Source organism: Sturnus vulgaris, chromosome 3, assembly GCF_052056855.1.
Source record: "Sturnus vulgaris isolate bStuVul1 chromosome 3, bStuVul1.hap1, whole genome shotgun sequence".
NCBI classification, from domain to species: Eukaryota; Metazoa; Chordata; class Aves; order Passeriformes; family Sturnidae; genus Sturnus; species Sturnus vulgaris.
Window position 1 is genome coordinate 37,006,753 of NC_142245.1, and position 19,672 is coordinate 37,026,424.

Genomic DNA, 19,672 nt, shown 5'->3' on the forward strand with positions numbered 1-19,672 from the left:
CCTCCCCTATTTAATCAAAGTAGGGAAAACTAGCACTAGTGTGACGACAGATGCCAGCTCAGACTTGGCAGCCTGGGCCCGTGTAAGATGCCATGGAAAACTGCCTGTGCACAAAGGGAAGTGGTCAGCAAGTGAGCTCTGCCACCTCAGCACTGCCTGTGGTGGAGCAGATCAGTACTCCCTGTGAGTGTGGATTCCTGCAGGGTGGGAAACAACGCCCTGTTCCAGGATACCAGGTCCTGACTGCACAGCAGGAAACACCTGCACAGTGTGGGGAGAGCCTCATCTCAGGGGAAACTCCTGGGCAGCTCTTCTCTTTCCTCTCACTAAGCTGAGGAATCATGTCCAGGGGCCTTGGACTTGTCCCACAGATGGGCTGCAGGTGACTCTTTCATTTCCAGTGAGAGAGCAGAGGGGGCATGGACAGGTCTCTGCCCAATGTGAAGTGTGATGCTTTTGTTCATCTTTCTCTTGGTAGCTGGTAAAATACACTCCATTTTTAGCCTGTGGATAGACAGGGGACATTCACAGTGAGGTGCTCTGCTTCCTTCAGCTGGGTGCCACCACTGGGCACAGTTTGCTGCCCAGGGTGAGAAGGGACAAGCCAGGGCAAGACAAGAACAGGGATTTCAGTGCAGGGAGAATGTGTTGCTCACCGGGAAACTTTATTGATCCAGATGAATTAATTTAGACTCAATTTTTTTAGTTAAGACTACAACCTGATTGGTAAGAGAGGCCATATCTAAACTACAATCATTGATAGCCAGGAATACTTTTAGTCTTTTTTGAGGTGACTCAAATCTCATGCACTTCAACAAAACAAGATCTAATTTTTTAACAGTACAGGAAAAATCCCACATTATACTTGGAGCTTACTTCAAGATTGGAGAGTGCTTAGCAGTCTAAAAATCTAAAGATCCAAAGTACTTACATTTTTTTCCACCTGTACTGGAAATTACCTTTCCTTCTTTTTAAATTAACAACTATCCTGCTGGTAAAGTAACTTAATAGATTATTTTTTCTGCTATGTTAAAGTCACATTCTCAGGTGGTGACACCTCCCTGTTTTGTTTTGCTTTTTTCACTGTGCCATTTTTTAATTTGTGCGATATTTTTCCTGAATTTCATTTGAATTAAAATTCAATTCATTTACAGTGAAGAAAAAAGATGAAAGCATGACTATGTAAGGAACGTATTAGTATGGTGTGGGTGTGCCTGCAGTAGGTTATGTGGTGTCACCTTATTTTAAAGGAAGTTGTGTGTTTTGTCAGAATCACACTCTTCATTAGAGATTTTGCACGTAGCAGTCAGTAATGAGATACAAGGAAATCTGCTGTCTTTTGCTGGCCACAGGTTCACAGGCTGTATTAATAGATAGGATTAGTGAAGAAGAATCAGTCAGAAGGCTGCAAAGCTCCTGTCCCTCGAGATTTCCTTCTTTAGATCATTAGTCTTATTGAGACCTCCCTTGAATACAGCAAGCAGAAACTGAGGAAAAGGCTGGAACCATTTTTTTACCAGGACATTCTGGGGAAGGGTGATTTCTGGGTTAGAAGCTCCACTGAAAATGTCTGTCCAGTTTTCTGCACAGGCACCCTGGAGGAACAACAACATCAGTTTTCTGACCAGAGAGGCAGCTGTAACAGAGCAAGGAGAGACAATCATAGGTTTCTACCTGTTGGCTTTAGGTAGGTATTTGGCTTGGGTGTGAAAAGAAAGTCTTAAATAGATGTTGTTATCAAATTCAAAGTGATTCATTTATGTTTTATCCTTAATGGAACGGGATGGTAGAAAATTTAACTTTGTTTTTTTAAGCAATTGCAAGATCAGAGAGGTACAGCTTGCTTTTGTTAAAAAGAGATTTATAATCAATTCAGAACTCTTGAGGAAAAATAAATAGTCAAAGCTCTAAACTTTTAACTAATTTTCATTAAGCTTAATATGTGGGAAGATAAAAGAAGTACCTTATCAGAAGTACATGATAGTTCTATGTCTTCTTGTGTTTTAGTACCACTGAATAAATGTTCCCTGATTTTCAAAGTTGTGACTGTTGACAGTCAGTTGGCATCCTACAATTATCTTCTGGAGAGACACAAAATACGTTTTGTGGTTCTTAACTTTAATTATTTGTATTGTTCTTGCTTTAAATGTTGGATGCATATAGAAACTGACTTCTTCAAATTGGATCTAAGAAAGATCTAGGTACTGGAAGCTTATCCTGTGTTAGCAGTCACAATACCAAGTGTTTCTTTTAGTTCTGCTGGAGGACAGCTATTGTAAGGGTATAACAGGGATTTTAAAGGGAACTCAGTATAAATGCACTCTGATACCACTGTAATTTTGTTTTGCTTGTTTAAATTTATTTTGGGTAGACTTATTGCCTAACACAAGGAAACTTTATGAAATTTCAAAGAGTGCAAGCATGCTAGGTAATAAAAAATTTCAACCATAGAACCTCACAGAAAAATAGAAGAAAATTTAACTTTTATTAAATCTGTTCTTCTAAACAGCATGTACAAAAATGTTTCTGTTTTTGAATTATTTGCCTAACAGATTTTTTTTTATTCTAAACTTATTACACCTTTCAATTAACTTATTAGCCCTCTGCTTACACTTGAGAAGGGCCTGTGGAAGTTAAAGTATTAAATGATAAGTATTTTAATATGTTTACATGGGACTTTCTTATTTTTATCTACAGGAACTAGGGAAAGTTGTGCTTAGAACAAAAACAGAGATTCTAGTAGAAATATATATGGCTTCTATCTTATGAGAGTTGATTAGGAGAATGGTTGTAAGGTAAATCAGAGGTATTCCAATTTATCCCCACTCTATTCACATCTGTGTATCCCCTCGTCAATGGCTGGGAAATGTCTGCACCATCAGCTAAAGTATTAAGCAGTTGCACTTAAGACTAGAAAGAACATCTTAGGTCAGCAAGGCCAGTCCCCTACTGAGACAATGTATAATCTCATTTACACAGCTATTATGCTCCCTCATATAATTGGCTAGGGGTTTTTTTTGGTGGTGTTGTCACTCTTCCAATTGAAAGCATGTTCCTGATTTTGTTTCTCTGTTGGATAGAAGCCTTCACCTAAATTCTTAGCTAAAGTGATCACAACAACTTTATACAATTTTTGGTCACTCCTTTTGATGGAAGTATTTTTTTTGCCTGCAAATGACATCCTATGGGCAATCTATGTTCCTGAAGGAACAATCATACCTTGAGGTCAACCTCTGTATTCCTATATTAAGCAATTGAGGGAACTTTAATTTGTTGGTTGGTTGATTGTGGGGCAGGGGGTAATTATATTTATTTATCTCCTCTCATAATATATTTTCCCCTGTCATCCCAGTAGCCCTATAGCCAGGACTGAATACAGCATCCAAGCAAGGTCTTGCCATCACTATTCACATTCATATTTACACTCTATCAACTCTACTGATCCCTCCCAGTATTGCCTCTGCATCACACTGGTAGTTCAAACTTCTTCCATCAATCAGCCAGCAGAGATGTTCTCCTCTCACATCTTCTAGCAAATATCTAGGTGCCTGAGCCTTTAGGCTATTGGGATTTGATCTCTTTGGATCCTTCAGCCAAGCTTACAAGTGCTTTGCATGTCATAGCTACTGTTCTTGAAACGTCCCTCAAGATTCAAAACTCAAGTTCCTTTTCTTGCAGAGTATGTGCAACCAGCAGCAGCACTACTCCAAGTTAAGTGTAGTGTAGATCTGGTTAAAATTGATGGATGTAGGTATACCTTTTGGAAATTATAACTTCTGAAAAAATCTGTTGGTCATACATAAATCAGGCAAGTCCTAATTTCTTTTCTCCTCAAAGGTCTACTATCACATTTCTGTAAGCACCAGCCACAGCAATTTATAGTTATTAGTTTTATGTACACCAAAACTCGTACTATCCAGGGAGCTGTGATGTGGCAGAACAAGTTCTCTGTCATGCAGACACCCTCTCGCCCTTCTGGCAGCAGAGAAAAAGGCCAGTCCATGTGCTAGCTCCCTTTGCCTCTGGTGCTTTAGGGGTCTGGCAAGACTGCCTACATTGGCAGGAGTCTATGGATACTTCCTTACACAAAGCCCCAAAGATGTTCATATTTGATACTCTTGGAGTTTTGATGACTTGGAAAATGGCTTCAGTGATTACACTTCTGTAGTCACTAAACATTTTCTTCTCTTTTGGATCTAAGTATGGCAGTGCCCCTTCTTGCAGATTCTGACGTACTTTTCCAAAAGCAAAGAGGTGTATGTGATTGGTATTAGCATTTATCCAGAAGATGGGGTTCCTCTGAACCTCCTCACCTTCACAGGATAAAGTCCTAAAAACCTAACTATATTTGGCTAAATCTTCCCAGAGTCATACATCTTGAGAGAGGACATGAACATCCAGGAGCCATGGACACCTTTTGCTGAGATAAGGCCTCTGTGTGTCCCCTTCTGGAAATTCTCACAGGTAGCCCAGCTGTGATAGGTGACAGACAGGACACTGATGTATGTGCTGTAGGTGGCACAGCAGCCAGGCAGTTTTGGATCCAGATGAGCACCCTGCATGGAATCCTGAGTGCAGGGGTGTCACAGGCTGCAAACCAGCAGGAAGTGCACGGTACATTTCACAAATGCTGATGGATGTTGAGACCACTGCACTGCTTCTTGGCACCCAAGCCACAGTTCCATCATTCTCCTTGCTAATGATTTGGCTGTGGGACCAGCAGAGTGGGGGGAACGTGCAATCCCATCTGACAGCAGTGACCCATTCTTAGAGGGACTATCTGCAAGTGATAGAACGCTGTGTTACCCTGTGCTAGGTCACCTGTGTATCATCCTCTTCCTGAAGGCAGCACTCTGCTCCCATCCTGCCCTTCAATGAGGTCAGAGCTGTCTCTAACAGACAGGTGAAAGCTTGTTCTGCTGCTGGGATTGCATCTGACCCCTTTCTGCCTATGCCATAAGTGGTGCAGTACTGTAGAAAATCCTTGTACAGTTTAAATCACGAGGTGTAATTTAAAAGCACTACCCACTGCTGCTGGTTGCTAGACATCAGGGAAAAATATGAAGGATTTTTCACTTCATAATTATTAACTGGAATTCTTAAGTTGGGTTTTTTTTGCATTTATACATAATTTGTTCTCTGTTTGTTTCCCCTAGTTTCACATTTAACTGGGTCTGTTAGAATAAATAAGAGGCATAAAAGGAAATTTAAAATCAGTAGGAGAGAGTATTTATTAGAGAACATATTCTGACTTTTTGTGAGTGCTTCCATGAGAAAGGCATGCTGAGTGCAGTACCAATTCCATCAGAACAGACCACAAGATCCAAACATGCCTTTAAAAGGCACACACTTCCGAATGGTAATAGTAAACTGTTACTTGACAAGTGACAGAATGAGTGTTATTTTGAGATTTTGTTTGACAGATAACTCTGAGAAGGTGGGAAAGGAAACAAGCTATTCACAGAACATTCATCCCCAAAATGATTGCATTTATTGAACAAATAATCTGTCCATGCTTTGTCAAGTCTAAAACAAGATGACTCTTCTCCTTCCTGCCAGAATTGGCAATACGCCCTGGACAGGATATTGTGTGTGTATAATTGGCACTGAAGACTGAAAACAGAGTAGGGTCACTTCACAGTTGCAATAGTTAATGACAGCTTTGCCAATTCTCTGGATTTTATCACTGTTTTAATTAAAGTTTCCTGAGCAGAAAATCCTTTGCAGCAAGCCCCTTCTGATAGGCATTTATACTTGTGTATATGTAGTTGTGTAAGTAAATGACTTAATTCATGCCTGCTCTGCATTAAGATGCTCAATCCAGTTTCTGTCCTAGAGAAAGGTTATTTGCTGAGGAAAAAGCCTAGTTTGTCTTGTGACACTGAGCCTCACCTTTTGCTCTCATTTCTTGAACTCTTCCACTTAAGGCTTCAAATATATTTTAAACTGCATATGGCTGAGTTGTAGCTCCCATTTTTCTATTCCAGCCTTGCCAGGTTTTACAAGTAAAGGCTGTGCAACAATTTCTAATAAGAGCAAGTCTAAGTAGAAAGCAAAATAACCTATTTTGGCTGGGCACAGGTGAACTAATCTATTGGAAATCTTGATGAGCAGCTCAGGGCTATCAATTCACTTGTGCCAAATTTAGTTCTTCAGAAACAATGTTAACAATGAAACTGCCTCAGGTGCTTATTGCTTTTTCAAAGACCATATCAGGTACATGAGAGAAAAATAGGGCATGTTTGAATGCACAGGCTTGAGTGATTTGACAGAAATATTTGTAAGATTATAATGTACTTTTTCGATATTCTTAAGAGTTAAACAGTCTTAATGTTCTCAGTTGCTTTCAGCAGAAAGATTTTCAGCCTCCTTAGTCACTCTTTCTGGCTGCTTTTCTGCTGCTTTCTTTGCATGGGCTGTTGGGCATCACACTGACATGGGAGTTTGTGAATAGCTGAAGGGATGCCAAGCAAACTGACTTTCACCAACTTGCTTGGCAGCTCTCTGTACCTCCCCAAGAAATCATGGGTAACAGCACCAGACTCCCTGGTGGAGTACTTTTGACATCTGTGGATTAAAATACTCTCTTAGGGAGTGCTATTCCAGGAGAAGGATTACTGCTGAATTACATAGGGGTGATATAACATTTTCAATACTGCTGCCCATCCTATCCCTCCTACCTCACAATGTTTGCAAAATTATTTAGTATTTGCATATTATCTGTGTATTTTGCCACGTCAGAAGATCTCTCTCTGATATCTCTCTGATGAGCAACTCATGTCAGACTGTGCTTATGTGGTGATACCTCCCTGAACTTTATACTGGGTGGCAGTGCTCAGTTTCTACCTAGCTGCCATTTTTTTTCTCTCTCACCATGTTTTGACCTCAGTTGAAATCTTTTTTCGGCATAATTACTTTAGTATGCTGGGTTTGGATTTTGCGGCTGGCTTTTTTTGGAGTTTTTTTCTGCATACTCTTAAGAGTGAATATTAGTGACAGCTTGCAAAGGATGGAACAAGTTCCCTCAGTTGTTTCTTTTCTATCTTCTGTTTTACTGAGATGACGCCTGGTAACATGGAGGCTCTTCAAAGTTCAGAGGTTTCTTTCTGGGCTCTTGATGTACCTCTGGTGTCCCCTGAGGCACACAGCACCTGCAATGCAGTTGAGGAGATCTCTGCCCCCACTGAGAGTGGCAGAGCTATTGCTGTGCTTGCCTTGCATCTTCAGCCTTCCTCCCTGTTATGCTGTCAGGGCTTGGGGGAGGAAGGGAGAGGGGTTGTTTGGTTTGAGGCATTCTTTTGGTTGGGTATATTTTCTGTTTTGGGATGGTCTGTTTGGGGTTCTTTAAGTCAGTCAGTCAATACAGGCAGCAACGCAGACTAGCACTTGTGTCCGATGGCACAGAGATCCAGTGTCCCACAGTCACCACTCTAGCTGACAGCACTTTTATGTGACCACTGATTTTGTTACTCCATGGTTTATGAAGTATTTATTTTCTTCTGTTTTTTTGGTATTTGGGGGTTTTTTTTGACTCTGACTTAATATGGCCTACTGCCTAGACAGACCATTTCAGGGACTGGATACACCAGTGCAAGTGCTCCACTGCTTTGCTTAAAAGGACTGTGCCTACCTACAGAAATCATACTCGCTCCATAACCTTATCTCCCTTAATGCTTCCCTCATCTCCAACCTCAGTTTGTGAATGTAGTTCCCAAAAATTATCACAAGAACTGTGTCTCTCTCACCTCTTGGTGCTCTAAGATGTGCAGCGTTGTTTGATGTGATGTTTTGCTCAAGTTCTTATTTAAGACACTTTAACTGTAAACTCCATTGCCCTGCTCTGTATATTCCCAGGAAGGGTAGGTGTCTGACTCTGTGAGGGTAGCCCTCCTATCCATTACACTGAACTGGCAAAATTTTGCCAATTACAAAGGAGGTGCCATTTTATTTTGTCTGCCTTTTAGCACTATGTCTTCATGTGGACAGGGAAAAATATTTCATACGTACTGCCTTGATAGCTGTCTTACCTTGCAGAGAGTGGAACCAACATACACAAACAACACAACTCCCATGTTTGCAGTGCAGGCTCTCCTCATGCATTCCCAAAGCCTTCCTCCACCAGTGCCCTGCTCTGCCAATTTATAATACCTAGATTCAAACGAAAGTCAGAAAATCCCTGAGTTAAAGTGCATGCAGTTGTTCAAAACAAGACTTGATTAAGAAATATTGTCACCTAGTGGCCAGAACAAGATCTATTTATTATTGCTGATCTTGTAACAGCAAGGTGTATATATAGAATGTATGTGTGTATCTCAGTGTATCGTTGCACCAGTAATTATTTCTGGTCAAGATATTCCAGCTCCCAGTTCAAATGCTCTTCAGTAAACCAGGGTGCATTTGCTAAAAGAGGTAGAGCAGCAGCAACTTGGCAATGCTGCAAAGAGAAACTATTAAAAGTAAATTGCTCCACAGAAGGAGCAGTTTATACAGCCATACAGGGGCTGTCCCATCAGCCACCTCCCTCCCAGAGCACCTCACCGGGAGGTATCTGCCCAATCTCTTTCTTTACAGAACAAGTGCCTTGCTCATTGGCATTTCAGCTCCTGAGACTCCCACATGGCCTGGAGATTGAGAGGCAATTTCCTCCCTTCTTAGTCCCAGCAGCCTGGCAGTGAAGTGCTGGATTCTTGACACTGAAGTGGTGCTTCCCGAAGGAAGGCAGCTGCCCTCTTGCTACAACATTAAACCTATCAGCCATCTTTCATCACACAGACTCCTTGGAATATCCAGAGGTGTTGTGCAATGCCATCATGTCACATCCCCCTTTATTGAGTTTGTTCATCTCTTGTTGGGTCAATATACAGTAGCCTAACTCTGGGGTATCTGCTTCTTGTGGCATGGGCAGAGGGCTGTGGCTCTTTTCTCCCTCACCTGGTAATATTATAACCTGGCATAAGCCACCACGTGTTGCATTCCTTATCCTGTCGTAGGCAGCAGACGTTCAAAAGAGGTCATGTCTCGCTCTACCTTGCCAAGGTGAAGTGAGGCCACCAATGTCACAAGTGGCAGAGCTGGTTTGTGGGATAGAAGCAGGAGCCAGGCGGGAGCCAGGTGCTGCCTGATGTGCTGCTCAGCCTTCCACCCCCTTAACTGGCTAAGCCACCTTTTCAACACTGAACCTGACACTTAGCAATATACTTTCTGTTAGAAGTCATTCATCTCTACACATCTATGTAATTTCAAAAAATGGGATGCAAGCCACCAGGGTCTTGCACTGATGGGCAGAGCATTAGTTGTGGACATTTGGAAACTCTAGATCTCTCTCAGTAAGTGTCTGACTTTCACCAGCTTTACAGTTATCTCCCTTGTGTTTTGCTCACGTACTTAGACACATACAAGTCAGGCATCTCTGTTCCTGGAGAGTAAGAGAGAATACAACTTTCTGTAAAATTAAATAAAAGAGACTTTGAAGTTCTATTACAAACATTCTCTTCATATGGATTTTCATATGCATTACTGAAAAATATTCCCATCCGGGGCAGACTTTGCTGCAAGGAGATCCTAGATTGTTCCAAGAAAATAAACCTAGTTGTATTAGCTGCACTTTTCTAAGGAGAATTGATAAAGCAACTCTCTGGCTACATGCATGAACTTTCTGTATCCATTATTGTATATGGGGAACTTAAACAGCTGCAGATTTTGGCAGATTGTTTGTAGTCTCTGCTCCATTCTACCAATCTTTCTTCCTTCTTATTTTTCCCAGATGTTACACTTACGAGTTTCATGTATCCACTTAAGGACAAAACTCTAGGGAAAAAAGTCCACTTTAGGCACTTAAATAGTGCATCTTCAGTAGGTGTAGCAGCAGCTGTTTGTGGTTGTTCTGTTTCATTGCTGCACTCAATACTCACTTGCTCCTACTTCTGATGTGCCCAGCTGCTCAGAAAGGTTTCATGCATAGTTTTCTAGTAGATAATGTGGTTTAATACTCTTCTAATGGAAAACAAGGGAATTTTAAAAGATATGTTATACATTTACACACTCAACAGCTTCTTTCTTTATTTGCTTTTTGATTTCATAGAATCATAGAATGGACTGAGTTGGAAGGGACCTTAAAGATCATCAAGTTCCATGGATTTAATTTTTTTTTCCAGGTTGGTTGTCTTGGTTTGGAAACAGCATTGTGATTTTTGTCCTGTATAAACAAAGACATCTTCTGCAGCCTACCGACTACCTCACGTTTAACTTGGCAGTGTCAGATGCCAGTATCTCTGTGTTTGGTTATTCACGGGGCATCATTGAAATCTTCAATGTCTTCAGAGATGATGGATTCATTATCACATCAATATGGACTTGCCAGGTAAGAAATGATTATGCTTACTTAGACAAAAAGGGTATAGCTATAACTGTGGGTGTGCTGTATATAAATAACCAGGCAGGACCCAAAGAATGAAAGGAGGTAGTCACTAAGCTTTCAAAAGGACAGTGTTCTCTATTGTGACATCTATAAATCTATGCATTAGATCAGTGCTTCATCAGTTTTCAGTGGGTTTTTTTCCTGTGTATTCACAATAGTTCTTACTAGTTTGGTATTTTTTTACTTCGTGTCAGAGCTCACACTCGTGTTGGAAAATCAAGGCATGGGCTGTGCTTGTCTTCAAGTCATCTGAAGCCAACCTGGTTGTTGCCTTAAGCCAAATGTTGAAGTGCCAATGTCGACTCCTGCTTGACCAGGTGTGTAGAGCAAAGCCTCTACACAGCATTTGGGCATAACCATATATTTTAGCATGACATTTTTTGCACTAACTCAGTTATAACTCTTCAATCAGATTTCTAAACTCTTGGTTGATTCATTGCCTGTGGTTGAATGAGTGATTTCACTTTAAGGCACAGTCATCCCTGATCTTGGAGGCAGCTTTTTGTTGGAGTACTCGGAAAAAGTTTTTATTATTAATTCCAAAACATACCTGTGTGGGCAGAATATAAATGCACCCTATGGACAGATAGACACAAAGCTGGCTCCCTGGTGCTTTCAGCAACATCTGTGAGAAAGATTATACTCTGTTTCATCAGGGAATCAAAAATCTGAAAATGACAGGATAGCCTACGGCAAGGTGTGAGAAAGATCATGATGAAGGAAAACGGAGAGAGAAATAATCCTCTTTTCTTGGGTATTTGGACTTTTGGGCTTTTTTAAGGAGGAAGTTGAGCTATTGTGCAAGATAGATGAAAGAACATTTACAGGTCATGTCCTCTCCATTTCAATAAAAATGTTCCGTTTATGCAGAGAGGAAGACTTCCTGTAAGAGACTGATTAACCTAGGAGCTGTAGCTTGATCTAAAAAATATTATTTCATTGTTTAAAATGTATCTCTATAGTCATTTGCCAGAAAAGGATTTATCAAAATGAAGCTAATTCTTTTCTCAGCAAAATCGACTCTTTCTCTAATGAGATCACCTGCAGTTGCAATCTAAGGTCTGTTGAGCAGAAACTCTGAATTTTTTCATTAATGGAAAACTTTGAAGACTTCAGATAAATAAAAATATACCTGAAAACTGTAAAATTCACACCCATACTCGGAATTAAAGATTAATATTTTCCCCTCTTTCAAGGAAGATTCAGCTATGACTGAGGAAGGAAAGGCAAAATCTGAATCTCCAGCTTCAGTTCTAGCTTTGTTGCAGATTTCCTGTATAAGACAGGGTAAGCCATTCAGAGTGAAATCCTGACCCGAGGTCAGTGGCGTAACTTAATGCTTGCAACTCACAAGGTCGGAAGAGGTAGCATTAAGTGACCTTTCTGCATCCCTACTCCAAGCTCTTTCAGAGCCCTGTCTTTTTGGGGGCCTGTATAAAACAGCACACAGAGCAATTGGCAAGGAATGGCACCCTGTGTCTGTGCACCTTGGTTTGCACGGGAACTTCTGTCAGCAGCCTTACAGATTTCTTTCATGATGTTTCTGAATGGGAATCCCTCTTTGGCCGACTTGGAGCTACTAAGTCTTGTTATGATGATCTGACCTTTTTTTTTAAGATTTAAAAATGCTGTGATAGAGGGGTGCTTGAACTTTGTGAGATGGATGTGTGCTTAATCTTGTTTACTTGAACTGCCTTTTCAAGGGGAGAAGTGGTCTGTAACATTTTTAGGGTACACAGATAGTTTGTTGGTCAGGGTGTATTAAGTAATTGGGTTTGGATCTTTTTGTTTTAAAAATCATTCCTTTGTAAAATTTGGATATCAAGCAAAGTTTTAAGATACTGGGATCCAAAGATTTTGTGCGTGACACTAATAATGTATTGGCTTTTCTTAACACTCTGATTTGCAAAACATTAGAATTTCTGCTTTCATAGTCCTCTGTAGAGGGTAACATTAACCATTCCAAATATGAATTTGTACTGTTATTAATTCTAATTAAAAATTAATGGTAATCTGGAAAAGTCAATTTGTACTTTGAATTAAGTTTGGATTTGTTGTGACTTGTTGAGTGGTCAAGCTGGTTACGACTTGTTGAGAAAACATCACCTAGGATTCCTCTTTCTGTCGAGATTTTACTCTGTCTGGGGAACCTCAAAAACGTGTGTAAACCCTGACATCCATCTTCTGGATTAATAAACTTGAATAGAAGCCAGTGATGAAAAAATAGGCGATGGAAATAGGGTTGCTGGATTCTAGCAAGAATATTGTGCAGAAATAGCAGGAAACTTCTGTGCATAAAAAAAAAATCCATGAAAATATGTGGATATGTGTGGGCAGCCAGCACAAAGGTAGTTCTGAAAATGTTTAATGTTGAACAGCAGTAGTGTTTTGATTGCTGCAGTCTGAATTTGTAGTCTTACTAGAAGGGATCTCACAGGTAGAACATGAGGACATGAGGAGCACTGTGCCATGAAGGTAAAGCCCATGCTTTCTGTCAGGACCCACTGAGGTTGATGTCACTTGCTCCCCTCATGCACTCAGGCTTCTCTGCAGGTATCTGGGATGGCACTTTGCATCCATGAGCATGCCTCTTTCCTTAGAGCCATGGCCCGTGCGTTTTCCCTCACTTGGTTTGTTTTGCAGAATCTAGAAGACGGCCTCATTTGGTTTTCTGTCATTGTCTGGTTCACTACACATTAGCTCCCATTGATCAGTCAGCTTCTGCTGTCAGGTATGCTTAGGGAAATTTTGTTTTCCCAAGCTAGCCTGTCATTTCTGTTTATGAAGAAACTTCAAGAGCTCACCTCACTTAATCCACCTAACTATTTTGTTTTCCTCTGACTCGGGTCTCCTTCTGTGCCCTCAGGTAACATTTTTCAGCATTAAGGTTCACCATCCTTAGCTGCCTGGGCTGAAGGGAGTGGGGGAAAGACAGACAAAGAGTACTTCTCTCAAAACAGCCTAGTCTTTGAAACCTCTCTGTAACAAAAGATGCACCTCCAGCTACAAGGACCATCTCACTGCATACCTGCTGAAAGGGACAGAAAGGAGTTCTCCTGTTCACCTCTGCATGGAAGAAATAACACTTTTCGTTCTCATGCCAAACATTATTTTTTGAGTCTGGCAGAGCTCTTCTCTCAGGAATGAGATTACATGGTACCTCTATATCCAGATGCTGCCTCTGCTGAATGCTCTGTACAAATACAGTTTTCCAATGGTAGCCCTTGGAATCTGCTTTCACTTTTATACCTGTGCTCTAACACCACCTCATTCTTGAACTGGACAGAGGAAGGACAGTCAGTCTCTGGCACATCCATTTTTTAGCCTCTCCCAATATGATCAGTAAGTAAATTGGTAATATGGTAAATTTCAGGTCAGGGAATATAACCCAGTGACCAAGAGCCATCTGTTTCCCCATTGACCATATTCCTAGTGAAAAGCTATCTCAGAATATATTTTTATTCTTCACATATATTTTTATTTGTATGATGTGCTGAACAAGAAGTTGCACTGAAACCTGTAAGTAACATTGTGTGCAAATGTTCTTATGTGTAGAAAGCAGAGAAATACTCATTCTCAACAGGCAAATATGGCTTCTTCTGAACTTTTTTTATCACAAGACAGAAAGTTTTTCTTGTATTTTTTAATCACATGACAAATACAACAAAAGATGCAGACTTCAGGAGACCTCTAAATACAGGGAAAGGATTATAACCTATTTGAACTCCATAGGTACATTGCAGTCATGTCTGAAAACAAGAACAGACTGTGGAGTGCCTTAGAATTTTAAAACCTTCATAATTCTAGTACTTCAGTTTAAATTTGTTTCCAGTAGTTCACTTTTTCTAATTTTTAAAATTTATTTTTGAAAATGCAGTTTGGTTATTTAAACATTAATTTTTCAAACACGTAAAGGTTTTACTACAAGGATCAAGAAAACTGACTGCTCTTACCATGTTCTCAATCTGTTGGCATAGGCTTCTTTTAAAAAGCATTTCTTATTTCTGGCTGTTTCTTACATGTGAGATGTGTCTGGGCTGTGCACCCCAGAGCACAGGGTGGTTATCTCCAGGTCACGGTACTGTCACAGACAAACCCCCTGTCCCTGATGTGTTGACTGACGCTCTTACCACAGATGCACTCACCTCACTCTCAGCCTAGGTATTCCCAGTCCATCTGGCCAGCCAGATGGTGCCAGAGCATCCCCAGCAGATCTGTCTCTGCACAGAAACAGTCTCTGGAGCAATCATTTAAAAAAAAGGTCCACTTTGAGGTATTAGTGAGCACCAGAGTAGCTTGTGTGACAGGATCCAGCCCCCACTGACTGTCCCTGCAGCCTGCCCTCACCATCACAAGAGCCAGCCTTCAAGGACCTGCCTTCAGCCTCACAAAGCTGCTTCCTGTTGTGCAGAATAATAAATACACTGAGGGGAGCAAAAAAGGGAGAAATGACTGCTTCATCCTGTGGCTGGGTTTACTACAAAGCAGGGAGGGAATCTGGTTTTGAATCCTGCAGTGCTTCCATGCTTCACACAGCGCTTCTTTATTCCTGTCTGGCATACCCTGTGCAGAAGCACCTGGCAGTGTGGTGGTGAGCAGTAATGCACACAGGTATTGCTCTGCTCTGTTAGCCCCAGCATACTCATGCACAGTTTGCCTGACAGCACCAGGTCTGTGGAGAATGTGCGTCCCAAAACAGCATGGTGTGGCCAGGAAGTCAAAAATTACCTGGAAGCACCAGACTTAGTGTGTATGCATTGAGAAGTAATTGGCCCACAGATGTCTGGGATTTCTTGCATTTTAGAAGATTTTCCAGATTGTGATGGTATAGCTGATCAAGTTGCCATCTGAAATCCCAGATAAATAGGGATGTCTAAGAAAAGCTAAATTAGACATGTTAAATCCCTGTTTTAACAATGTTGTTGGACAAGGAGGGTTCCCTTCTTTCCAGTGAATGTCTGACACTAATGGAGGGAGCTGCTTTCAGTCTCTAGGCCCAGTGTTTGTTTGCTGTAGGAATAGTTGGGCACCCCCTTATGATGAATAGTCATGAGTCTGTGTTCCAAGGCAGGGAATGTGGGTCTGAGCACCTTTAAATGAGAAAAGTGAATCCAGCTCTCTCACACAATCCGTGGGGGTAAAGGAAGAATGGGTCAGCAATCCCTCTGCTTTTTACAGTGGCACTGCTTAATTTTTGAAAATTCTTGTACAGTTAAGGAAAGGAAATGGCTGTGAATACCAAGGAATCACAATCTTTTCTGTTGAAAGTAAAGAAAAAAAGAAAAAATCAGAGGGTGAGAACGTGTCCATCACCTTGTTCTGTTGACTTCCTGAGGAGCCTCATTTGCTCTCCAGCTTTGCCACCTCCAGTCTCGGAGCAGAGCTCAGAGCCACAACCCTCCTCTCACCAGGCAAGTGACCAAAGCCTGCGAGACTGAGCACAATGGCCCTTGCCCCTTTTAGGGGATTCAACTTCCAGCCACTCTCTCTTGCTAGCACCAAGAAAACCTCACTATTTTGTGCTTTATTAAATATCTAGGGCCCGATCATGACATTTCTGAGGAGAAATAATGTCCACACTTTGTAAATATTAGAACTGAATATCTGAAACACACACAAAAAATTGCAACTGTAGGAAGTGCTGAGAAAAGTATGATGAAAACACATGGGCTCTTTTCAGAAGTTTTGAGGGAAAGGCTTTTAATCTTGAATAAATTCTTTTGTATTTTATTAATACCATTTGCTTTCTCAGAACATGTATTTATCTCTTTTCCTATACACAGACTGTAAAATATTGCTAAATCTTGTCTGAGGAGGAAGCAGAGGATTAATACTTTCCTCTTTCAGCAAAATCTTTTGTAAATTGTCTGATAAATCAGAAACCCTAAAGGCATTTATGTTCTTATAAATAGAGTAAATTTGGAGAACATTGATTTCCGTCCATTTAATATAACTCATCAAAACAACTAATTGTTTATTTAGCTAGACTATTGACTCTCTTGACTTTGTTAGTCATTTTATGTGTTTTATAAATACCAAGAAAGTGTTTACACATTACTTATGAAGAGTGGTACTCTCTCACATTCTGGGGAGATGAAAGACTAGTGGTAGCTCCACAGTCCCTGTGAAATCCAGCAATAAAAGCAATGTCAGATGGGAAGAGCCAAAACTGAACCTTGCAAGTTTTCTTTTTACTGCCTTCCCATCACTGCTGCTGGGGAGATTGCTGAGGGAAATGACAGACAGCCAATTCTGCCAAATGTCTGTACCCATTGAACGTCAGACTTGTTCCAGCTTAACCACTCATTCTCATTGCTCCATCATCCATTCATTTTTTTCCTTCACTTTTTCTGAAACAAATTTATATCTCAATTAGGAACACAAGAATGTATCCCCCTTCGTGTTTCCTTGCCTACCTGAGATTTGGATACTGAAATATAAAGTTGCAGAGGTACTAGTCTTCCCTATTTCTTTATTTCTGGTCTGCCTTCATATAATCCAGAGCATACACATTGCAGTCAAAGAGGTAAAGGCAACTCATGTAGACATCTGTGAGCTGAATTTTAATGAGAAAAATACTTCATCTGCAGGGAAGGGGGGAAAGACTGCTTTTGCACAAACAGAATCATTAGCAACATAGAAGATCATTTCAGTGTAACTAATGTGACTTCAGGGAAGTTCCGCCAGTTTTCATTAGTCATCAATTCTCCTTCATTTTCCTCTAAATTATTATTTCTGCAGTCAATTGCTACTAATTAGGTAAGTTAAATATTTGGTAGTGAAAAATTATGAATGCCCAAACTATCTGTTTCCTTGTTTAACAAGAGTGATGTAGCCCCTGCTGTGACAGTGTCAAACCACACACTGCTGCCTAGATTGGGCATTTGTTGCCTGAGAGTGGTCCTACAGAACCAGGAATTTACAAAGCCTAAGCTTTGATTTCTGTACTCGCTTTTCCTCCCAGAGGGCTTTGAAATACCCTTTTCTTATTTCTCTATGTGGAAAATAGTAGCCTTCTGTGCTGATGTCTAAGATATTAAATGTTTTCTTTCAAAAAATGCTGTCCATCATTATCCAAGATCTTCTCACCATAGGGCTCAACAAATCATATTCTTCTGACTCCTCTCTGTGTGCTACATCCTCTCACAGGCTTTTAAGCAAAATTTCATCTGAAATTAAAATATCACTCTGATAAAATTTGTAAATACCTTATATAGTTCTATCTGACATTTACTCATCTTCTCTATCACAAAAATATTTTCCATTAGTTGAGTACACTGATAGTGCTTGGGAAGTAAATCAGGTCCTGACCTAGGTCTTGTGCTGAGTGAATCAATGACAAGATGACTGCTGCTTGCAATGGGTTATATATGACATGACATCCAGAATTTCCACACCACTGGCCCTGCAGAAACGGATGATGTTGCATCTGGTGGGTTTCCAAATCGCTCTCCAAGGCCAAGAATAAGCTGTATCTTTTACACTTCCTTCTATGCTCTCCCTTGTCTACTAAAACTCCTTGGAAATGCTTGTGACTCTCCTTTTCTTTTCGTACAGGATCCATAGGGGACAAGAGTATTAACCTAAGAGGAGATCTGCTAGTAGCCATACAGTTTTTTCAGGTTTTCAGGAAAATAACCTGTTCCTGTCTTGGCCACTTAAGGCCAAGATGGTACCATCATTAACCTGCCCTGTCTTTTGCCTAGGACCTTCATGAGCAGAGCAAGTTCAGTCAGAGATGTCCTCGTATAAACCTGAGGGTGGCTATGTAAGCAGATTCCTTCTTTTTGGGAAGCAGCACAGATGACTGTACTTTGGAGAATGTGAAAGGTCACTTGCAGTCTCTGGGCTATCCTAGCAAAGTCCATGAACAGTGGGACCTCTCATTCCGTTGAGGTGTGTAAACCTCGAGAAACAATAAACATTATATTCTGAAACGTAAAAGAAAATACTTGGAAAACAAAAGTGTGATTCTAATCTGATGTTCATGGATCTCAGTTATCTACAGGCCACAAAGCCAAGTCTTGCCTTCTGTGGTAATGTAAAGATGAGACAGGTGACTCTTCTTTTATCTGTGTATTTTTTTGTTTGCATTAATGGTGATGCTAACAGCAAACAAGTAGACTGTGAACTAACATCACTGAAATGGAGAGGAGTTTTGGCTCAGACCCACTGAAAAGAATTTTATAGTGTAGCACATATGTTCCCAAAGGGCAATGCTAAATTTTCCTATCTAGTGCTTCCTAATTTCACTCTACACTAATTCACAGAAAGACAATGGCAATTCATAATTTAACCTGAAGATGGGAATCTTTCCATTTCTGGATCATCTGGTGGTATGAACTACATGCTCCCCATTTATTCTTCATGGGGGGACATGAGAGGCACATAACCTTCCAGAAAGCAGGTGTTCCCAAGCACTTGGAGATGGAGTATTTGAAGTGAGATTATTATCTGATTATTCTGTGTAAGGAAATTCTGCAAGCAATTTCTATCTGCTCATTAAATGCCGTGCCCTCAAGGGCATCCCCCCCGATGGTGGAGTTGTTGCATTTATAGATGTGCTCCTTGATAGGGGCAGGTACAACTAGGAGTAGAAATTGTGGCCTGAGAGGCTGCTAGCTAAAGGTCAGCCCAAAGTAAGTATACCTTGAACCTCAATTGATTAACCTGGTAGATGAAACTGGGTTCCCCAGGTTTCGTAAAGCCAAAACTTGACCTGCATATATTAATAGTGGCACTGGACATACATTACCTATATAGTATAATTAGTATAATTACATATCTGGACACATAATAGTACAGTCTAAATGCTGCATTCATATTTTTCTATCTTTAGAATATATGCCATCCACAGAAAGATTTAATCACCTTTTGAGTGCAAAATACTGAATGTCTGATGCTCTCACTTAATGGTTTAAACTCTCTAATCCTGTAGCATATCGATTCTCATTGTTTACTTATACATGGAGTGGCATTTGTGTCAGAGGCCTCTAATGGCTTGGGTTAATGCCACTACCTCTAAGCACAACTACCCTTGAAGCCTACTGAGACATTTTAAAAGGTAGAATGCAAACATACCAGAACAATGTCTCATGAGCGAAAGCTGTTGTGGGAACTGTAGTAAATGGTCTCTTTCACCTCCTGTATTTGTAGAAAATCTCAAAGAAACTGAGTGCTTTAGGAACACTATGCATTGTGAGTTTTAAGTAGTCTTCTGTGAAGACTAATTTTGATTACTGAACTCAGTAGTTC

The 19,672-nt window shown here is 40.6% G+C and overlaps 1 protein-coding gene across 1 annotated transcript in view; it reads left to right on the forward strand.

The window, feature by feature from the left end:
- Positions 1–994: 994 nt before the first annotated feature.
- Positions 995–19,672, forward strand: part of LOC106852139 (visual pigment-like receptor peropsin) — a 30,236-nt gene continuing 11,558 nt past the window's right edge. Inside the window, exons 1-2 of the mRNA XM_014874566.2 lie at positions 995–1,687; positions 10,155–10,360. Coding sequence (XP_014730052.2) covers positions 1,567–1,687; positions 10,155–10,360 — 327 coding nt within the window. The 5' untranslated portion in view covers positions 995–1,566. The remainder of the gene's footprint in view (positions 1,688–10,154; positions 10,361–19,672) is intronic.